The sequence below is a fragment of the Pseudoliparis swirei genome, chromosome 15 (genome assembly GCF_029220125.1).
Source record: "Pseudoliparis swirei isolate HS2019 ecotype Mariana Trench chromosome 15, NWPU_hadal_v1, whole genome shotgun sequence".
Lineage (NCBI taxonomy): Eukaryota > Metazoa > Chordata > Actinopteri > Perciformes > Liparidae > Pseudoliparis > Pseudoliparis swirei.
This window is the reverse complement of record NC_079402.1, coordinates 16,733,240-16,753,548: the sequence shown is the minus strand read 5'-3', so window position 1 is coordinate 16,753,548 and position 20,309 is coordinate 16,733,240. Positions and strand designations below refer to the sequence as shown.

Below are 20,309 nucleotides of genomic sequence, written 5' to 3'. Positions count from 1 at the left end.
GGGCCTCGCTCGGCGAGCCGTGAAATCAGCAAGAAATAAAGTCAACAAACGGAGGGGACGAATTATTCAATAGTTTGGGACCCGGGGGCGGTGTGTGTGTGTATGTGTGTGTGTGTGTGTGTTGCTGATGTCACGGTGAGTTTATCGGTTTTGATCCGTATCCCCCCGAGGAACGAGATCGGAACAGAGCGCGGGGGGCAGAGGAGGCGGGGCTTATATTGACACGTAACAATCACAATGACATGAAGACATTATTTAGACAAATTATTCTTTAACCTTTAGTGTACTACCTGCAAGAAGGAACATATTGCAATATATATATATATATATATATAATATATATAATATATATATTCTATATAAGATATATGTATAATAAATATATATATATATTCTATATATATAAATTTGTGGTTTCAAGATCAGACATTATTATATATAATATATAATATATATATATATAAGATATATGTAAAATAAATATATATTTCATATATATATATATATATCTTATATACAATATATATATATATATATATATCTTATATATATATAAACATATATAAATTTGTGGTTTCAAGATCAGACATTATTACAAACACTACTTTCTGTACGTGAGCGTGAAGGTTACGAAGGGTTTACAGTCACCGTTGCCGTGGTAACCACAGGTCGGTGCGTGTGTGTGTGTGTGTGTGTGCACGTACCTGTCACAGCTCTGGCCCTCCACGTTGGGCTTGCAGCGGCAGCGGCCGTCCAGAGGAGAGCAGGCGTCCACGCTCCCGCCGGTGTCGCACTCACACGGCCTGTACGGGCAAACAAGATGGAGGAATCGAACCCACGGCACCGAGACACACACGCGTGGGCGTGAACAAAGACTCAGAAGACGGGGATAAGGTCACAGGGTATTATTCTCTCTCCACTTGCGCGGCCCCCTTGTTCACATCGCAGATGGTCAGCTACCCAGGACACAGCGGGGTGCCTTGCTCAGAGACGCTCACCAGCATGGAAGCTTGTCTCGGGCCTTGAACCCTGAACCAAAGATTCAAAGGCCAGGTGTACGCTGTGGGGGTCGAGCGGCGACTGGGATAACGTGGACGTGCGTTTGATCGCCTTCGTTGGTCGATTTCCTTTTTGTTTGGAAACCGCAACGTGGAATCTATTTTTTGTTAATGAGGCATGATTACAAATAATTAAATGATCCCCAGGCAAGCCGTCTCCATGCGTCTCTGCTCCAGCGGCCTGAATAATTCACACCGCGAGTCGACAGCCTGATGCTGCTGCATGAATGAGAGAGAACAGTGTGTGTGTGTGTGTGTGTGTACGTGTGTATTGAAATCTTTATGTCAGCGAGGATAATCCAAACTCAAAGTCAGTTGTAAAGATTATTGTTCACTTGTAATATATGAATTTGTTCTTGCCAAAATGTGCTATATACAGTATATATATATATTATATATATAAATGTATATATTATACATAAATATATATATTAGGGCTGTGAAACGATTACAATTTTTAATCAGGTTAATCACAGGTTTCTGTGGATTAATCATGATTAATCACATATATACACTTACAGGGCTCTCAAGACAGGCAGGAGCTCCGAGAAGAGTTGTTGACGGGGGGGGGGGTGCTAGTGACTTTTCTTTCAAAGACCGAAATGCGTGAGTCTCATGCTCAATGCGTGACACTTGAGAGCCCTGCATTTATACACAGGGGGGCACATAACTTGCTCACCAGCATCGGAGCTCTGCCGCGCGAGCCGAGAGAAGAGTTGTTGACGGGGGGGGGGGGGTGCAAATGACTTTTTTTCGTCTCGATGTGCGCGCACACACCGGCATCCGAGCTCTGCGGCGCACGAGACGGAGATCGGAGTCGTGTTTACGCGACACTAGAGACAGAATGACATGCTGCTGGTTCGAGACCACCAACAACAGACGGATTGGAAGCTCATTCTGCGCATGCGTTAAATGCGTAAAAAAACAACAACTAATTAATCCTGTAATTTAATTAACTGAGTTAACGCATTATTTTTCACAGCACTAATATATATATATATATTATATATATATTATATATAAATGTATATATTATACCTAAATATATTTATATATATGTATTATATATAAATATCTTAATATATAATATATATATATATTTATATATTCTGAAAAACCTGTTGTCATATAACGTGACGATAATAACGTTAGTTGTAGTCCTATAACGTGACAATAATACCATTAGTTGTAGTCCTATAACGTGACAATAATTCCGTTATTTGTACACCTATAACGTGACAATAACAACGTTAGTTGTAGTCCTATAACATGACGATAATAACGTTAGTTGTAGTCCTATAACGTGACAATAATAACGTAGTTCTTGTGCTATAGGACTACAACTACCGTTATTATCGTTACATTATAGGACTACAACTACCGTTATTATCGTTACATTATAGGACTACAACTACCGTTATTATCGTTACATTATAGGACTACAATTACCGTAATTATTGTCACATTATAGGACTACAACAACAGTTATTATTGCGACCTGGCAACCTTTTACTTTCACCACTTAGATTTATTTCCACGTCCTTTGTCTGTACTAAAAAGCAGCTTTCAAGTCACTTTAATGAGGATTAACTTCCTAATCAAGTTTTACTTCCTCTGCGTCTACAATGAGATATTGCGCAATAACTTTAACGCCCAACAGTCATTGATATGCATTTCAACACCATCACAACTCAGCATTCCCTCTGCAGAAAGCAGAGGTCAGGGAAAGCCAGGATGGACTTCTTATGAATATAAATACTGCAACATATTCCTCATAGCCACACACACACACACATGCACCTTCATATGCAGGCTCATATGCATGCATACTCAGTCGGAGAGCTCTCAGGACACCGAGAGCTGGAATATGCTTTTCATCATCAGAATGTATGCAGCAGGTCGTTGCATCTCCTCACTGCCACAAAGCACGCAGGAAGAAAAGCTGAGTGTGAGTGAGTGTGTGAGTGTGTAAAGAGCCTCGGGCGGTAAATCAGGCTCATATCTTACGGATGAAAGCAACGCTGCCTATCTTGAAATCAATTAAACCCTCCTGAGCTCATTCTTGTGGCGTACCGAAGCGGTCCGGATCAGAGTCAAAGTATAAATATGGAAAAACAATACTTCGATACGGACGTGCGGAGTTTTGTTCGTACTCGATTGATGGAAAACAATCAGCCGTCAATCAAAAAGAACAATTCTTTCACGTGAGTTTATCTCTGAGGAACACCGAATGAATAGAATACTTCAGCTAACATAAATAAATAAATACGGCAAAAATGGGAATTAACTATAATTTCCTCCTCCTCTGAATTTCATTATAATATGACAGACTCCTCTCCAGAGCCCCGTGCATCAACACTGTCTTTTGTGGAAAAAGCAGGTTGTTTGAGGCTAATTTTGTCCTTGGGTGGTCGGCCGAGGCTAAAATGGTTCTGTGAAGTTTCTGAAGGCAGCCGGGCTCGATCCGGTCACCATGGCAACAGGTGGAGGAGAGACCTGCACGCTCGGTTCTGAGGGATTTTCAAAAAAAACACCAGTTGCTTTTTCTTCTTCTTCTTCTTCTTTCTCCCGGTGCAAGGATGGACTAAAAAAGCACCGGAGGAGGGAATAATGACAATAGGAAGCAATTTATGAACAATGGATTAAGAAGGGAAAAATGTTTTAATCGTCCTTTAAATTACTTTTATTTCTTAAACGTACAACAGCTGACGTGTTATCTCCATCGAGCTGATATTGAAAACGTCTTCTGATTCTCACGTCCTGCGGACGTTAAACTAGCAGCATTAATTTAAAGTCATGTTTCAGGTCACCTGTTGAGTACAAGTCCAATAATGAATCTCCCGTTTTCGTCTCCAGCTGATCACAACCAACGGAAACTCTTCTCCATGTGCTAATGAGCGCGGAGGAGAACTACGGTGGCTGTGAAGGGCCTTTTCCAGAGCCAGTATTTGGTTTGTCCCTTTCCAGGCTGCCGTAGAAACACGGTGGCAGACTCCATGAAGGGGTCTCGCTCTGTATACAGTTAATCATAAAAACTAAAACACACACTTGGTGATGTGCAAATGTATTATTTGCTGTGTTTTTTCCATATATATATTTTTATTTATTGTTTTTTGTTGTTCTTTACCCTGTTCTTTCTCCTTCTCTTCTGTATCGTATCCATCCTTTGTTATTAATTTGTAAAATCTCAATTTAAAAAAACACACCCTTATTTTCAGGTATTATACACTCAAGAAAACACACTAAATCCCTCTAAATGCGACACGCTGCTTCTTTAACAAAAGACACTCGGAGGAAGATGCCGTGTGGAGACACGAGGATCGCTCAGATTGTGTCAACGTCAGCGCTCTGCGGCTGTCAGATAAGACGAGAAGAAACGGACATTCACTCCAGCGGAGATGATTTGCGGAAATCTTCATCTTAAATTGAAAAAAGCCTTTTTATTCTCCTTCATGAGTTCATGAGTTCATGAGCGTCACATTCCTGGCTTTTTACGGCGCTCGTGAACATCCTGGTCGTCTCCGATAAGAAGGACTCTAAACGAGAAGGCTCTTGTTTAACGGCTGCTCTGTCGTCTGATGGATTCAAGGCTCGGGGGAGGGGAGGCGACATCACTGAAGAACAAAGTCCGTTTGACCCGTTTCATTAACCCCTCCTCTCTGTTGTCTGCCGTCCCCCTAATGGAAGCTCTGTCTTCACATGACACGCCATTTAGAGACTGACAATCACGTCACATTCACACGCAGACGCCGCTACAGGGAGCAACTCTGGGTCAGGCGTCTTGCTCAAGGACACGTCGACCAGGGCGGGGATTGAACCGACGACCCCCTGGTAGAAAGACGCGTCGGTGTGTGTGCGCTCACCTGCAGCCGCCGTGGCCGAGCGAGTGGAAGCCGGGCCGACACGCGTCGCACGTCTCCCCCGTCACGCCGACGCGACACGGGCACCTCCCGTCTGCGTCGCACTGCAGACTCACTGAACCTGGAGGGGGGAGGGGGGTGGGTGGGAGGCACGGAGGCAAGGACGACAAAAAAGGGGGAAACGAGGAGTGAAGTGAGGTGAATTACATGAAATGGATCAACGTGTCATTAATAATGTCTCATGACGGGGAAAACTGGAAAATCCATTTTTATCGAACAGCTTTGAAGTGACGTCGTCCTTTCATGCAGTTCTTTGGTTCCCCTACTTTAGTTTGTCTGTTCTTCTTTATATTTATATTTTTCTTTTCCATTGTTGTCTCTTTGGCCTCCTGTATTCTCTGAAACGTTGACGTGTATTGACGTTGTGTTTTGCCTTCTCTGCAGCGCGCCGCGTTCACCCGGTGTAACCTTTTAAAAACGAGCCTATTGTTGAGGTTTCTGCTCGACATTACATCCTCAAACTAAAAAGGGCGGATCTCTGCAACCATAAAGGCTATTTGCATAATGTTGGTGTTATAATAAAGGCAACACATGTGAGCTTTTGTTCAGATGTGTACATCTGTATATATGTTACTGGTTAAGAGTAAATAAAGATGAAACACAGCAAAAATAAAAGTTTCAATTTCGCCTCGAAAACAAAAAGCACTTTCAGGATGAATATCATTTGGAAGGATGCACAGAAAAGGTTTAAATTAACCCAGATAATAACACAACATGTGACCAGTCTCTATGTGAAATTTGACTTAAAAAGGTGAAGCAGAAAAATATTTAGACAGTTTTTAGTAAACAGAATTTAAAATGTGAATTTTCTCATGTATCAAACCAGATATTTCAATTGTATACTACTTATGGTGTTCAATACATCCAAATAGGTGTTATATACATTTATATAAAGCTATTATTATTATTGAATTCTGTCCAAAAATAACCCTGGAGATGAACTTGGAAGAGCGGGAAGAAGAAAAAAAACACCTCTCAACCCGGTGCAGCTGACGTGGTTTAATGGAGGCAAGAGACCAGCTGACATGCTGACGGAGCTTTATACAACCTTTGATCAACATAATCGACTCCAGCTACTCCGACCAATCACCTGACACTATCGGGGGAAATGTAGACAAAAAAAGATCTCTGATGTGTTCGTCCTTGTTTATCTCCTCACCCCGGTGACGGTGTCATGAGGAATGTCCCCTCCGCCCTAAAATCAGACTGTTAAATGAGCGCCGATAAAGTTCAGAGAGTCCAAATACGGATCGATTTACAAACGGCAAAGTCGTGGATTTATTTAACGGTTTATTTGGGGGAAACTGAGGCGGGGGTAAAAAGACACGAGATGAGCAAGATTGTAAACGTCGTGAACCAGAAAGACTCTACTCGAGGGGTTAGTGTAATGTGTAATAATGAATATGGATAATGACTTTAAAATGCATTCAGCCATAAAATATGCGACAATTAATCCTACGACGAGTAGCGTCATCTTGCTTATGGTGCCTAAATGTGCTGATGCAGCATTCCCAATCTCGCCATAATTACATTTTTCTCATGCAGAGAAAACCCAAAAGAGTGAGTGATGATATTTGCATTGATTATAATAGAGAGAGAGAGAGGGGAGGGGGGGGGGGTTAAGTTATTATCTGCAGTTTACCGTTGCTGTTGCAGTTGCACGGTAGGCAGGGCCCCCCCGCCGCAGGCCCCCGGTAGTAGTTCTCCCTGCAGCGCTCGCAGTGGGGCCCGTCGGTGTTGTCGCTGCAGCTCACGCAGCGCCCCCCGTTGCCCGTGCTGCGGTACTGCTCCGTGTCGAACTCGCACTGGTCCGACCTCCCGCTGCAGTTGCACCCTGTGGGCGAGGGACGAGAGAGAGAGAGAGAGAGAGGGAGGAGGGGGTCAAGTGAGGAGAGAACGAGGAAAGAGCAATCAGAGGTAGGGGAAGTGGGCGAGGTAAGAAGAGAGAGGACACACATGGAGGGATGGATACCGAGATGGGAGGAAAGAGACGTGTGTGTGTGTGTGTGTGTGAGAGATTATGTATTCTGGGATTGGATCGTAATTCAGAGGCTGGCTGCTAATCTCATTTCACACAGGCCTAATGAGGAGCCAATCGGTTGTCAGGGGGCACTTAGATAACCGTAATTCATGTTTATACAAGAGCGAATTACTCAGGTGATAACACACACCACAGCCGCCCTCATAGCCCTCGCATCAAATCCCTCCTTAGTTCACCCGTTACCCCGAGGGGGGGACTTGGGGGGAAATTGCCCATTTTATTATGAATCAAGCTCTCTGTTGAGCCTGTAATAAACCGTTTGATTACTCCCTCCTGTTAACGCGTCTCACCTGGTTTCAGAGATTAAGACAAGAAAGCTCCCCGCTTGTTGCTCTTAAGGTACAAACTTTGGCTTCGTGGTAATAAAAAAAACCTGTAAAAAAAGGGATTTAATAAAAATGTCTGTGTTTCATTTGGATCTCATTGATGTTCGTTAAACCTGGCATCAGTTGTTTTGGAGGGGAGGTAATTGGACGAAGCCCAAAAGGCGATGTATAAATACACAAAGTATTCCCTCTCCATCTCGCTTTGTTTGGTCTTGGAAAATATCGTCAATGTGATTTATTTTTTATTTAAAAGAGTCAATTACAATTTGAAATGTGAGCCTGCTTCGTCTCCGAGGACGCCGCTATTCATTTCATCTCATTTAGTGCATTCGGAGGGTGTTAGCGTGGCGTTGGAGCGAGGATGAGAGAGGTCCCGCCTCCATTTAAAAAGAGGAGGAGCTTACACTGCTGTTTTGGAGCCTTCGCACCGCTAAATGAAAAACCTTCGACCAATCACGTTGTGCAGAACCGACGCATTAAAAGCCAACGCTGTGTAACAGCAGGATGCTCTGTCGTCTTACTCTACTTCATAAACCAGATCCATGCCCGACATCCTCACCTGACACAACAACAGCCACGGACATGCACACACAGCGCGGGGAACTCAGACTCACTGGGATCATTTCACGGAGAGAGAGGAAACTCAATAAGTATCTGACACAACGACCTCCCCTCCGACAGACCGCCCGACGCCGCTCCGGGTCAATAGCATCCGGGTCCTCGGTACTCTACTGCTACTCAAATATTTATGGGAAGTGTGTATAGCGACGGTCCCAAATTCACTTTGCTGCATTTGTATTCGTCACGCAGCGGCTGTGAGGAGGCCTTCAATCTGAAGTTGTCTCATTCACACATTGTGTCTTTTTTGTGCGTTTCTTCGCAGTGTGTGAAGGTCACCGGGGTGAGGCTGTTGGTCTCCATTAAAACATTTTAACAGTTTTTTTGTTCATAAATAACATCTCATTTAGTATTTTCTATTATGTGTTTAAGAAATGAGACGTGTGTGTGTGTGTGTACTTGTGATAGAGCTGCAAGTCAAGAAAGTAATTAACAAATAATTAAACCAATCTCTTTTGCTGTTGAGTAAAGTCATGTGTTTACTGTTTCTATTGGCGACATGTAAAGGGTTAATTTGTAGTTTTTCAACTGAACTTGTTGAACTTCTCTGAGCCGTTATCTCTAAAAACATCCACCATCTGAGTCTGTGATCGACCCCGAAAGGAAGCGGCCAGAAGCAGCCAACACGGCGAGGCTTTTGCCAACAACAACAACAAACAATGAGCTGAAAGGTGCTAAATTACCTCATAAAACGGAGTGGAGCTGCAGAGTCGGGCGATCTTTCTTTGTCTGGGTTCTTTACTCCGTTCACATTACACAAGGGGACGCGACCCATTGTTAATACAGAAACACGGGCCGCCGCGGCTTGAAGCATCCGTCTTGAAATGGATGGAGTGAGATACGCTCACAGCCGGTGTGAGATTGGCCTTTTGAACGCTCCGTGTCACTCTCCACTGAGGCAGAGTCCCTCCTTAACACAATACTAGGTCATCTGCACTGAGAAATAAGCATGTGGATTCAAAGTCTTTGGGATTGTTTCCAATTGTGTACCACAACGCTTTGTATTTCAAATAGACTAATGAACATTAAACAGCCTTTGATGTTGATGCAACATCTAATAATGAATGAAGGATGACACGGATAATATGTATCGTCAAATGCATGTTTAAAAGCAAGGGCAAGTGGGATGAAGATTGCTACACGCACACACACACACACACACATACTCGTCTTCCTCCTTTGTGGGGCCTGAACTAATTGAACCCAATTGCAGGGCCCACCCTTTCCAGTGGTTCTACACCTCTGTAAAAAAATCAGGCAACATATTTACAAAATCTATATCATAAATATCACTTTGATTTCTGAATTTCAAAAAAAAATTTAATCTCTTGTCAGGTTTTTTTGGTCACTTTGTGGGTCTCCGTTTTTAGCATTCACAACTCACGGAATCAGTTTATCATTTATTTTATCTTTAAACTACTTTTTGGATTCAAATTAATTAATTCAATTATAATGATTAATTTGCAGACTCTCGATCGAGGGAATATTGATTCCTTTGAGAATCTGAGTGAATTTGAACTAATGCTACACACTTATCTGCACTCATTTAGTTTTGCACGTTATTATTTTAGAAAGATATTTAGTTTAAAACTCTTTATTGCCAAATATTTGAACTTGTTTTGTTTAGTTTTTCACAGGTTGCACTTATTGTTATTATCTTGAAAAGATATCCAATGACACAATAAGCAATTTGCCAACTATTAGTTATTTTTTGGACAACTTTATTAGCATTATTCTAACAAATTGATTACACTTTTTATTTGTTTTTGTCTGATGGAGCAATCTTCTTTAATTAAAAGTGATTGCAACTTTCTTTATTCTATTATTTAAAACAACACAGAGTCACAGGAGTCACACAAAGTTGTTATTTCAATAAAAATTCAGCACGGACCATTTAGTTAACATTTCGTTCGAGCGGTGGGGCAAGAACATTTATCTGTGAGGCGCGACAGAATAAGTTTCAGAACCACTAACTTACACACACACACACGCACACATACACACAGTTGTTGTTGTTTGTCAACCGATGCAACACAAAGACCCCCACCTGTCCTGTCACCCCCCCCCCCCCCCCCCCCCCGGCCCATGCATTGCCGCCACAAGCAAGGAGTTAGCTCCGCACTCAGTATGAATACAATAGTGCACAATGGACTTTTCCCCTGTGATGGATGGAGCCACCTCCTTAAACACCATGCCTTGCACATTTCTGGGTAGAGAAATCGACAGGATAAGAATGGAAACACTTTGGGCTGTTCTTGAGGTGGCCTGCGGCTTTTTTCTCTCAATTGCATAAACACGGGGACAAGTGGTAGAGTTGCATTTTTTGCTCAGGTTAACAAGTAAATAAACTGAAACGTGTGTTTTTTCACATAGCTTTTACACAAAGTCTGGGAGATGGTTTAGTGTTGATTTATACGTACGGTTGTGTGAAAACACCCGTCGCATAGGAACTATGTTTATAGATGTTTTCACAGCTGGCGTCAGCAAAAAACGTGTTGGCAACGGAAGTGGCGCTTTGTCCTGGCCATTCAGACGAGTTGCACCCGCGTTAAACGTTGAATTAAAATGGTTAACAGCATGAAAAATGTCTTGTTGTCACAATTGATATTCCAACAGCTGACTGGATCACGAGTGTTTCAGAGCAACGGGTGTTTAAATTGAACGAGTAACCTTGTTAACCGGTGATTTTTTAGAATCTGTAGACCTCTTAAGGGGATGGTTGGCATAGCAAATACACATAGTTAGGTACATTTTCAAGATTGATTGAAGAGCTTTTAATGAAGAGAACACCTACATATGATGTGTGTGTTTTCAACAGCTACGAACCAACCAACGGACACCTTTGGCTGAGAGTCACCAGTTAACACAGACACTCGATGAGCTGAAACACCGGCTGTCTACCATGTTGATCGAAATGCTTACGATTGTAGCGCCCACTTCCAACTCAATGAAGGCAAAACTCTTAATTATGGAGTTGGACGCATGTCATTTGCTTTTCATTTCTCACTGGACATGGCCACGGAATAGTGTGCCAGTTGCTAATGAGCTCTTCCCATTCAGCACATTTGGAACGTCTATTTATTCAGGCTGCGTGTGCACTTTTTGGTGGTTAAACCACAATTACGTGTCCCCTCAAATTACAGGCTACCTGGCAACAAATAGATTAGGAGTGTTTGTAATATATTTTGCCAAGGGGCAGGTTTGATGAACCTGTGAAATCAGTCAGGTGTAAAATGGTCACACTTTCATTTCCCTGCAGGATGCAGATGGGAAAGCTAAGTTAAGAGTCCGAAACATTTAGAATCAACCTTTTCTACAGATCCTCTACAACTTAAGTGTAGCCACTACAAAATAAACCTTCCCTATGAGCCACTAGCCCTAACCTTTCTCGACAGCCCGGTACCGGAGCACTTCAGACTCCTGCTGAGGGCTTTCAAGGACTCCTTCATTTGCATATAAAGCCCACAGAGGGGTGGACTTTGCCCAAATATTGCTCCTCTCATGGAGATAAGCCTGGACACAAAGTGAAAGGCATGTTCACTCTCTATCTCCTGTACCTTTTAACAGCCCACAGTCCTTACAGACCAGAATAAAACCACTCTTATGTCAGGGTGGTATAGTGGCACTATGAAACAAATCAAGTCATAGAGAGTTGAGTTATCGAGGTTGATTTTAGGACGTGTTCGTGGGATCGTCCTTCTGATTAGCAAAGTGTTGGTGCATTAACACTCGTCAGCATCAATCTGTTACACAATGTTTAACCTCATCAGCAAGTCTAGTATCAGTTTACATCCATGTGTGTCTAAAATGTCATCACTTCTTCATTTTAAAACTATGAGACATCTGTCGTTGCCATGAATTCTTGAGGTAAGGCCAAAAATCACGTTTCCGGTCACAGCGACCTTGACTTTTGACCGTCGACCACAAAAATGGAATAATTTCCTCCTTGAGTCCAAGAGGACGTTCGTGCCCAATCTAAAGCCATTTCCTGAGATATTGTGATATTGAACACATGGGAAAAAAAACACAAAAATGCTGCGCACGCCGTCAAAAAGACAAAGGAAGTGATGCAAATACTCCCCGAGCTACAATACCACGTAAATAATGTCACGAAAAGATATGCAAATGAGCGAAAAGGTTACGTTTAAGAGCCCAGCTATGAATGTTGTGTTTAGTTATTGGTGAAAAAGAAGAAAAAGGCTGGAATTATGGAAGTTTAGTGGTTGATGAAATGTCAGCGACATGCTGCACTAACTTTCCGATTGGATTATGACATCTCTGCAATGTGCATCAGCCATCTTTCAGCAACCAGGCATAGTTTTTCGGAGCCTAAAGGAATTTGGCCTCTCTTACGTCACCTGCACGAGAGGTGATGCAAATCACCATCTTATTGTCTTCTGCCCTTTTATATTAATGCGTTCTTAGTATTGCATTGCACGCGAGGAACCGCGGCCTCCTGCAGGCACAATCGTTTCTCATTTTAACATCTAATTTGCTGGACGAATGAGATGTCGGACGGCCCGGGAGAGCTCCGGCGCTGATAATAAACCGGCCGGTGAGGGATCGCGGTGCAGAGATATCTGTGCGACCTTTACTGTACTGCTACAGACAAATGAGAACTCTCTCTAACCCACGCACTGTGGCGCCCGTCACCTCTGCTCGTGGGTTAAAATGATGACGTTTTGATCAGGTCTTACAGAATAAGGAATCATGCATTTGCCATTTAAATCCATCACCAGATGAGTGCTCAAGTCTTTGTAGAACCCTGAAATATGTTATGTCTTATATATTACTGATTTAATACAACTGTGTCCATTTCTTATAGTTTACTTTGAATGTGTGTTCAAGGAGAGGGGCGCTGTCTCTTTAAGAGAGCGGCGCCGTCTCTTTCATAAAGCAAAGAGGCGTACCTGTCTTTTATACTGTTTTCATTCTAGTGTGGCTGACACTTTTTTTTTTATTGGAGCAGTTTTACTGTCGCTTTCTCCTGAGTTGTACCTTCTTCTTTTGGGCACACATCAAGTATTTATACTGTGTATACGTCACTAATATAAAGAATGAGGAAGCCGGCCAACAGCAGGAATGTCATGTTGACTTTAGAGGTTTAGGTTCTCCTGTGCTTGAAGCTGCTGATTGTTTGGGACTCACACACACACACACACACACACACGCACACACATAGTGTGGGAGTGCATCGTCACCGCTACAGCTGCTGTTTCCCCACAAAGTCACCTCGAAAACAGCCATTTACTGATTTCCAGAAAGATGGATTGTATAGAAATAAAGAAGGATATATTTATCCAAGTTATGGTGGCATTTCGGTGTTAAGTGTTCTACCTACCCGCTGTTCGATTGTGTGTAGTTCAGTAGAAAGATAAGCTTATTATTTGTTCCTAAATTACATACGAGATAATAAATCCACCAAAGCAAACACAAAAGCCAAAACATAGACACAAGAGAAACTTCAACCAGATTTAAAGCTCAAATCATATGTATTACATGTCACAGCAGGAACACCACAAGGGGGCTTAGACGATAAGAATCTGGCGGTATTTTGACTGAACATGTGATATTACCAAAACATGATCCCAGTCTTCCAGCCACAACGAAGCCTTCAACCTTAAATCCGCCGACTTAAAACCAACGAAGCCACCTGCTCGGGCTATAAGTGGTTTCAGTCGCAGAGGGGGCGAGTCTGGATGATAATGACATCACATTTCACCCCAATCTGCACAATATATATAAACAAACACACATAACCAACACGTTGCATATGTATCCACACCTAGTTTAAGCCCACAAAGCAGACAGCAGGCAAAAAAACAATCAGCCGTCCAAATATCCAGCTTTGATAAACAACCTTTACTTGATAGTGAAATCCGCAATAAAAAAATAAAAAATCCACAAAATATTCACATAACACTGAAGCACTCGCACATAAAAAAACCCTGAAGCTTCCATTTACCACCTGCTACTACTATTTACGAGTCGATAACAATTGCAAAGATAAACCGTAATAATCACACGCCATTGTCACCAACCATTCTTTCCCCTTTTTTGGGAAAAAATAACCACAATTTCAACACTAATGTTAAGTGGCCCAGAGACACAACAAACAGATATGGAACAGAAGTAGCAATAAAAAAGGGACCATAATGCATCACTGAAGAGCGTTGGTATTATGTCATAGTCTGTGGGAGGAATACGCTACACTTTGCCTAATTGACTGTAACATTATACTCACTCTCTCCATCAAGGGGTCACCAACGGGGTTACTTTACATGTGTGAGTTATGGCGCTTATTCACTATTTCTGGCATTCGGGTTGATGAACATTGTCAGTTAACTCCCACTGGGATCCTATCTTCTTCTGACATGCAGAGACTTTGAGAACTTGCATCTCATCAGCAGAGAAGAGAGAACCACGGCCTCAGACTTGGGATGTATTGACTCTCACCCCGCCCCCAGTGCATGCTGGGCGGTCACATTCTGAGGTAGCCAATAGATATCTACACATCATCTGCAAAAAAACAAACATGGGTGCAATTCTGAGGGCTAACCTTAAACTAACGTTCAACAAGTGAGGCGTCTTTCCCTCAAGTCTCCAAAGCTCCACCCCCAGGTTTGATTCCTCAAGGGTCAGTGAATCGCTCTTAAGTCTGGCCCCGCCCCTTGAGATCCCTTAGCCTTGGGAGACCCTACCAGGAGCTACAAGGCCCCTGACAACACACAAAACCCCTTCACCACGTTAAGGTGGTGGTTTGGTGGAGGGGTTTGAGAAATGTGATGCTTAATTCATATTACATGCGTTTATGTACAAATATATAAATAATAATTTTTATGTAAATGGCCGACGCAGTTACGCTGCACATGATTTGACTTTGACCGTTCAAAATAAAAGCCTTTTTTTGCGCCGCAATAATCGAGTCGATATTGCAAAGTGTTTGTGAATTAGGGGCCATAAACACAAATATATCGCTCTCAGATTATGTTGTTGTTGTTATTGGTATAAAGTTTTGAAGAATTGCTATTGTAACAATGATAACGCTCATATTACATTATTTAATGCTTGACTTAGTTTTGATGGTTGTACTTTTTTTGTGTATACTATATTAGTGTTTAGAAAAAAAGTTAAATCCACACAGTCGAAGACGTACACAATATACAAACAGGCTTTATATTATATTTAGATATATTATATTTAGCGTTGAGTGATGGTAACAGGCTGAATAAACATTTAAAAAAATGTTACGTGTGGGAATAAGAAATAGAAAAAAAGTGATCATCAATAATCTATAGAGGGTACGAGCGTATTCAAATCAAGATTAGCATTAAATAGGTAACAGTACTAATCTCCAGGTGTGATTCTAATCACTGATCCTCCTCAGTTATAGATGTGAGTGACACTCAAGACCTTTCTGCTTCTCAGATAATCTTTATAGATTTTTATGGATTCTTCCACAACAAAACATCCATGTGCAAACAGGTGCTAGTGTAAACAATGGCAGATGGGTTATGTAAACAGCTCACATGAGAAACTGCATTAACAGAACCAGCGTCTAAAAATATTACCCCGCACGACTTTCCCTTTTCTCTTTTTTATTCCCCTCTTTAGTTCCTGCAAAGCTAACGATCACCTTTCCTTATATTCGATTCAGCCTGCTGGAGATATTCTGAGAGTTCAGCTAATCCCTTCTCCCCGACACCAGAAGGAGAGCAGCCGAAGCAAAGCTCCCCAAACGTGATGTCAGGTATCACAAAAGGCTTCACCCCTCGGACCTCTCAGCCCAAATGAGCTAGTCTGAAGACGTCTCTCCCATAACGAGGAGAAGAGAGGCGGGCCATCATGTAACGAGCGAGAAGAGAGGCGGGGCCATCTCCCGTAACGAGCGAGAAGAGAGGCGGGGCCATCTCCAATAACGAGGAGAAGAGAGGCGGGCCATCATGTAACGAGCGAGAAGAGAGGCGGGGCCATCTCCCGTAACGAGGAGAAGAGAGGCGGGCCATCATGTAACGAGCGAGAAGAGAGGCGGGGCCATCTCCCGTAACGAGGAGAAGAGAGGCGGGCCATCATGTAACGAGCGAGAAGAGAGGCGGGGCCATCTCCCGTAACGAGCGAGAAGAGAGGTGGGGCCATCTTGTAACGAGCTAGAAGAGAGGCGGGACCATCTCCCGTAACGAGCGGGAAGAGAGGCGGGGACATCTTGTAACATGTGAGAAGAGAGGCGGGGCCATCTCTTGTAACGAGTGAGAAGAGAGGCAGGACCATCTCCCGTAACGAGCGAGAAAAGAGGCGGGGCCATCTCTTGTAACGAGCGAGAAGAGAGGCGAGGCCATCTTGTAACGAGCAAGAAGAGAGGCGGGCCATCTTGTAACGAGCAAGAAGAGAGGCGGGGCCATCCCGTAATGAGCAAGAGGAGAGGCGGGCCATCTTGTAACGAGCAAGAAGAGAGGCGGGCCATCTCGTAACGAGCGAGATGAGAGACGGGGCCATCATGTAACAAGCAAGAAGAGGGGCGGGGCCATCTCAGCGTTGTTTCACCTTTTGGGAGGAGCGAATGTAGACAAAATAATGTGCATAGTATCTTTAAAAAAGCAGACACGATAGGAAAGATGCCAAATTATGTCAATTTTGAAATAATGGCATAACGCAATTTATTTTTCCCCCATTCCTAAATGTTTTATATTCCTAATGATTGTTTACTCTGCGGTTTAAGTCTCCTTTAAGCCTTTTCATGTTAACCGCCAAACTGTAAAATGTTGTGATTGACCCCTTGGCAACCCTGGGATGAAACAAGTGTGTATTGATTGTAATAAAACACAGATTATGACCTCAACAACTGCATTTCTACTGTTCGCAAGTTCGTTTAAAAATATCTACTTAACATTATATTTGTTGCAAATCCTTTTCTTGATGCATACTAGCTGACCACCAACCCATAACTAACTATGTCACGGAGAAAATGGTACGCACCTAAAAGGGAAATAAAAAAGGCAAAATGACTTTTGTGACAGAGAGAAATATACAATTACACTGGGCGTTCAGCATTTAGTTTACATATTCTGTGTCTCTGTTATATGGATTGTGTGTGTGTGTATTTATTTATGAATATACCGTATATTGATTAGGTTGGGTTCAGTAGTCCATTTAAGACGCCATCTGCTTGGAACCAAGAGGAAGAGTAATTAAAACACGCTAGCTGCTTAATAGAATTCAGCAAAAAAAAAAAAAAACACAATTTGTGAGACACTTTCTCTTTTATGGTTTTTACCCCTTCGCCAATTACAATTCATCCTCAACGGCATTCAGTAAACGTGCACGGTGTGATGAGCCAACCCCGACATTATTAATAATGCAAATTCATACACACACTGCAGCTCTCAAGGAGGAAGAAGAGGAAGGGAAGGTGCACACATCCATTTGAATAGACACACATCCCCCATGGTGTCAATACCGGAAATGTAATAAATCAAATTTAAAAAATACATTAAAGTTCATGCTTATTTTGTGTTCTTCTTACCACATATATACTGTTGTGGTGTGTCTTAACCTGTACTGTTTGTTATAGTTTTATGTTTGTTATTGTTTACTATGGTCTGTCAAGGGACTACAGATGCTAATTAGCGGAGTAGCTACAATCTGGTACAGCGCATCAAATGGTGACATTTATGTTTTAACTGTATCTGGTGCCTTTCAAATGAAGATTATAATTTTTTTAAAGTGAGAACAAGAGTATCTTGGATATAATTTAAACAAAATATTCATGCTTAAACTGAGTGAATGTACGCATGGACAGGGAATGCACAGTGATCTTCACCACATCATTTTCTCATAATATATATATATATATATATTATTACTGAATATTTAGGTTTACAAACGGAATATGCACAAATTTGTACAACAAGCTGAATAATTATAGAGTGAGAGGAGGGACCCATAGTGGGTCATTCAACATATCTAGGAGGGGGCCCTTTCTTCCCCCTCATACAGGACTGTCTCAGAAAATTAGAATATTGTGATGAAGTTCTTTATTTTCTGTAATGCAATTAAAAAAACAAAAATGTCATGCATTCTGGATTCATTACAAATCAACTGAAATATTGCAAGCCTTTTATTCTGATTTATTGCTGATTATGGCTTACAGCTTAAGAAAACTCAAATATCCTATCTCTAAATATTAGAATATCATGAAAAAGTATACTAGTAGGGTATTAAACAAATCACTTGAATTGTCTAATTAACTCGAAACACCTGCAAGGGTTTCCTGAGCCTTGACAAACACTCAGCTGTTATAAATCTTTTTTTTTACTTGGTCTGAGGAAATATTAAAATTTTATGAGATAGGATATTTGAGTTTTCTTAAGCTGTAAGCCATAATCAGCAATATTAAAAGAATAAAAGGCTTGCAATATTTCAGTTGATTTGTAATGAATCCAGAATGCATGACATTTTTGTTTTTTTAATTGCATTACAGAAAATAAAGAACTTTATCACAATATTCTAATTTTCTGAGACAGTCCTGTATATATAAATATATATATATTTAGAAAGGGATTCGTGAGCTGAGGTGGCGAGAGAAAGCCCTGTTTTTGGAGTCCGTCCATGTTATTTTGTTTGTTGATGTATAATCTAGTTTACGGTTTAAAAAATGTTGAACAAAATGTTGAACAGTGAAATCAATCACAATGAGCGTAATGATATAATACCAAAGATGTTAGCTGATGTCTTTCGATGTTCACGGTTTTGGGGGTACTCTGTTTTAAAACGGCCAAAATAATGACAACATTTTAAAAAGAGGAGATGCATCCGATTTTTTTTCTCCAGAAACCGAATTACCAAAATAAGAGCCTGAAAAAGGATTTGGGTCTAACGCCCCATTACACCTCACGTACGAAGAGGGGGAAGCCGTCTGGATATCTAACTCGGTTACATCTGATAACTATATGAACTAAGAGATACAAAAGTTTAAAATGATGTTACGACGCTAGTAAATATGAAGAGAAAGATTACGCGCGATTCGACGCCACACTTTATCCCATAATAGACTTTTTAAAGCAGAAAGAAGACCGCCATCGAGCAACACACTGAAGAATTGGCCTCGCTTATAATATAATATACACCAAACAAAAATAAAAAATATATATTCAAATGTTCTGGCAAATAAAAACAACAACTGTTAAAAAAAATGTATATCAAACGTTTTCCTTGTGTGAAGATGACAGTGGTAAAGAAGATCCACCCACACTACGGGAATAAGACAATACTAATTAAACAGACCAGAAGGGGGACATTTAATATGTTGATCTTAGATCCGACGGATTGAGAACCAGAAGAACAAATAAAACAAAAGGACCAGAAGATTCATGAACAAATAGATGGATGGGTGAGATATTGGCTCCAGAGTTGGAGGGAAACGCAAGATTCATAACAACAGGCGTATTACGTAAACAACAGGCTTCTGAGAGCTCTCACGAAATGAAGAACCCCTTGTGTGGCCAAAAGATATAGCATATGTCCACCATTGGTATTATACAGAAGTATAAACACAATCCTCGAGAGAAGATGGGGAATAAATGAGGATATTTGTTTTCTACCCTGACCTGGAGAGATGCAGAATAAGAACAATCACAGCAGAAATACCACGGGGGAGGGGGAGGGGGGGTGGGGATATAAAGCGCCGTCGGCAGAAAGAAAACTCCTTCATTCATAAGGCCATCCTCGGTCGACTCCCAGACTACCTGTGTGTCTTCATCATGCAGAAAAGAGTCGTAAAGTCCTCTCTGCGTCCTCAGGACTTCCTGAAATGGGGGAAAAAGGGCTTTTTTGGACTCTGCATTCTCTAAAATATGTTGCAGAATAGTTTAAAACTCAAAGAACTGATGGCTCTTTCTGCTTAAATTAAAGAAATGGAGGCAGGTGCCAAACAATGTCAGTGTTTCATATATTAACTGTTGTGTCACCGTCTCTTAACTGTTAGTTTCTTGCTGCCCGTCTTGTGCCGGGTCAACCTCGAAAAAAAGAGATTTTTAATCGGGATGTTAAAAACAAACTCCAGGCAGATTGGTTTTTATAGAGACTTCCAGTCACCCATTGAAAAGTTCACGGCAGATTTAATGGCTGGGGATCGAAGTTGAAGGAGGAGCTGCCCGTAGTAAAAAAGGTGAGTGGCTCCACATCTCAGAGACGTGTCGTTCGCCAGGAGAACGAGACGGGGATGTTTGTCACGGTATCGAACCGTTCGCCCCCCGAGAAATCCATCGAGACGGGGAAGCGAGCCGGGGTGGACGCGCGACCTAGAACCACCGTCTCCATGGAGACCCAAAACAAAATGTGGTTACACGCT

General features: G+C 41.9%; 1 protein-coding gene across 1 annotated transcript in view; it reads right to left on the bottom strand.

Annotated features, from left to right (window-relative positions):
- Positions 1 to 20,309, bottom strand: part of lamc3 (laminin, gamma 3) — a 106,987-nt gene that overhangs the window by 52,053 nt on the left and 34,625 nt on the right. Inside the window, exons 5-7 of the mRNA XM_056432134.1 lie at positions 6,621 to 6,812; positions 4,922 to 5,039; positions 705 to 803 (exon numbers count right to left, since the gene is read on the bottom strand). Of these exons, the coding sequence (XP_056288109.1) occupies positions 705 to 803; positions 4,922 to 5,039; positions 6,621 to 6,812 (409 nt within the window). The remainder of the gene's footprint in view (positions 1 to 704; positions 804 to 4,921; positions 5,040 to 6,620; positions 6,813 to 20,309) is intronic.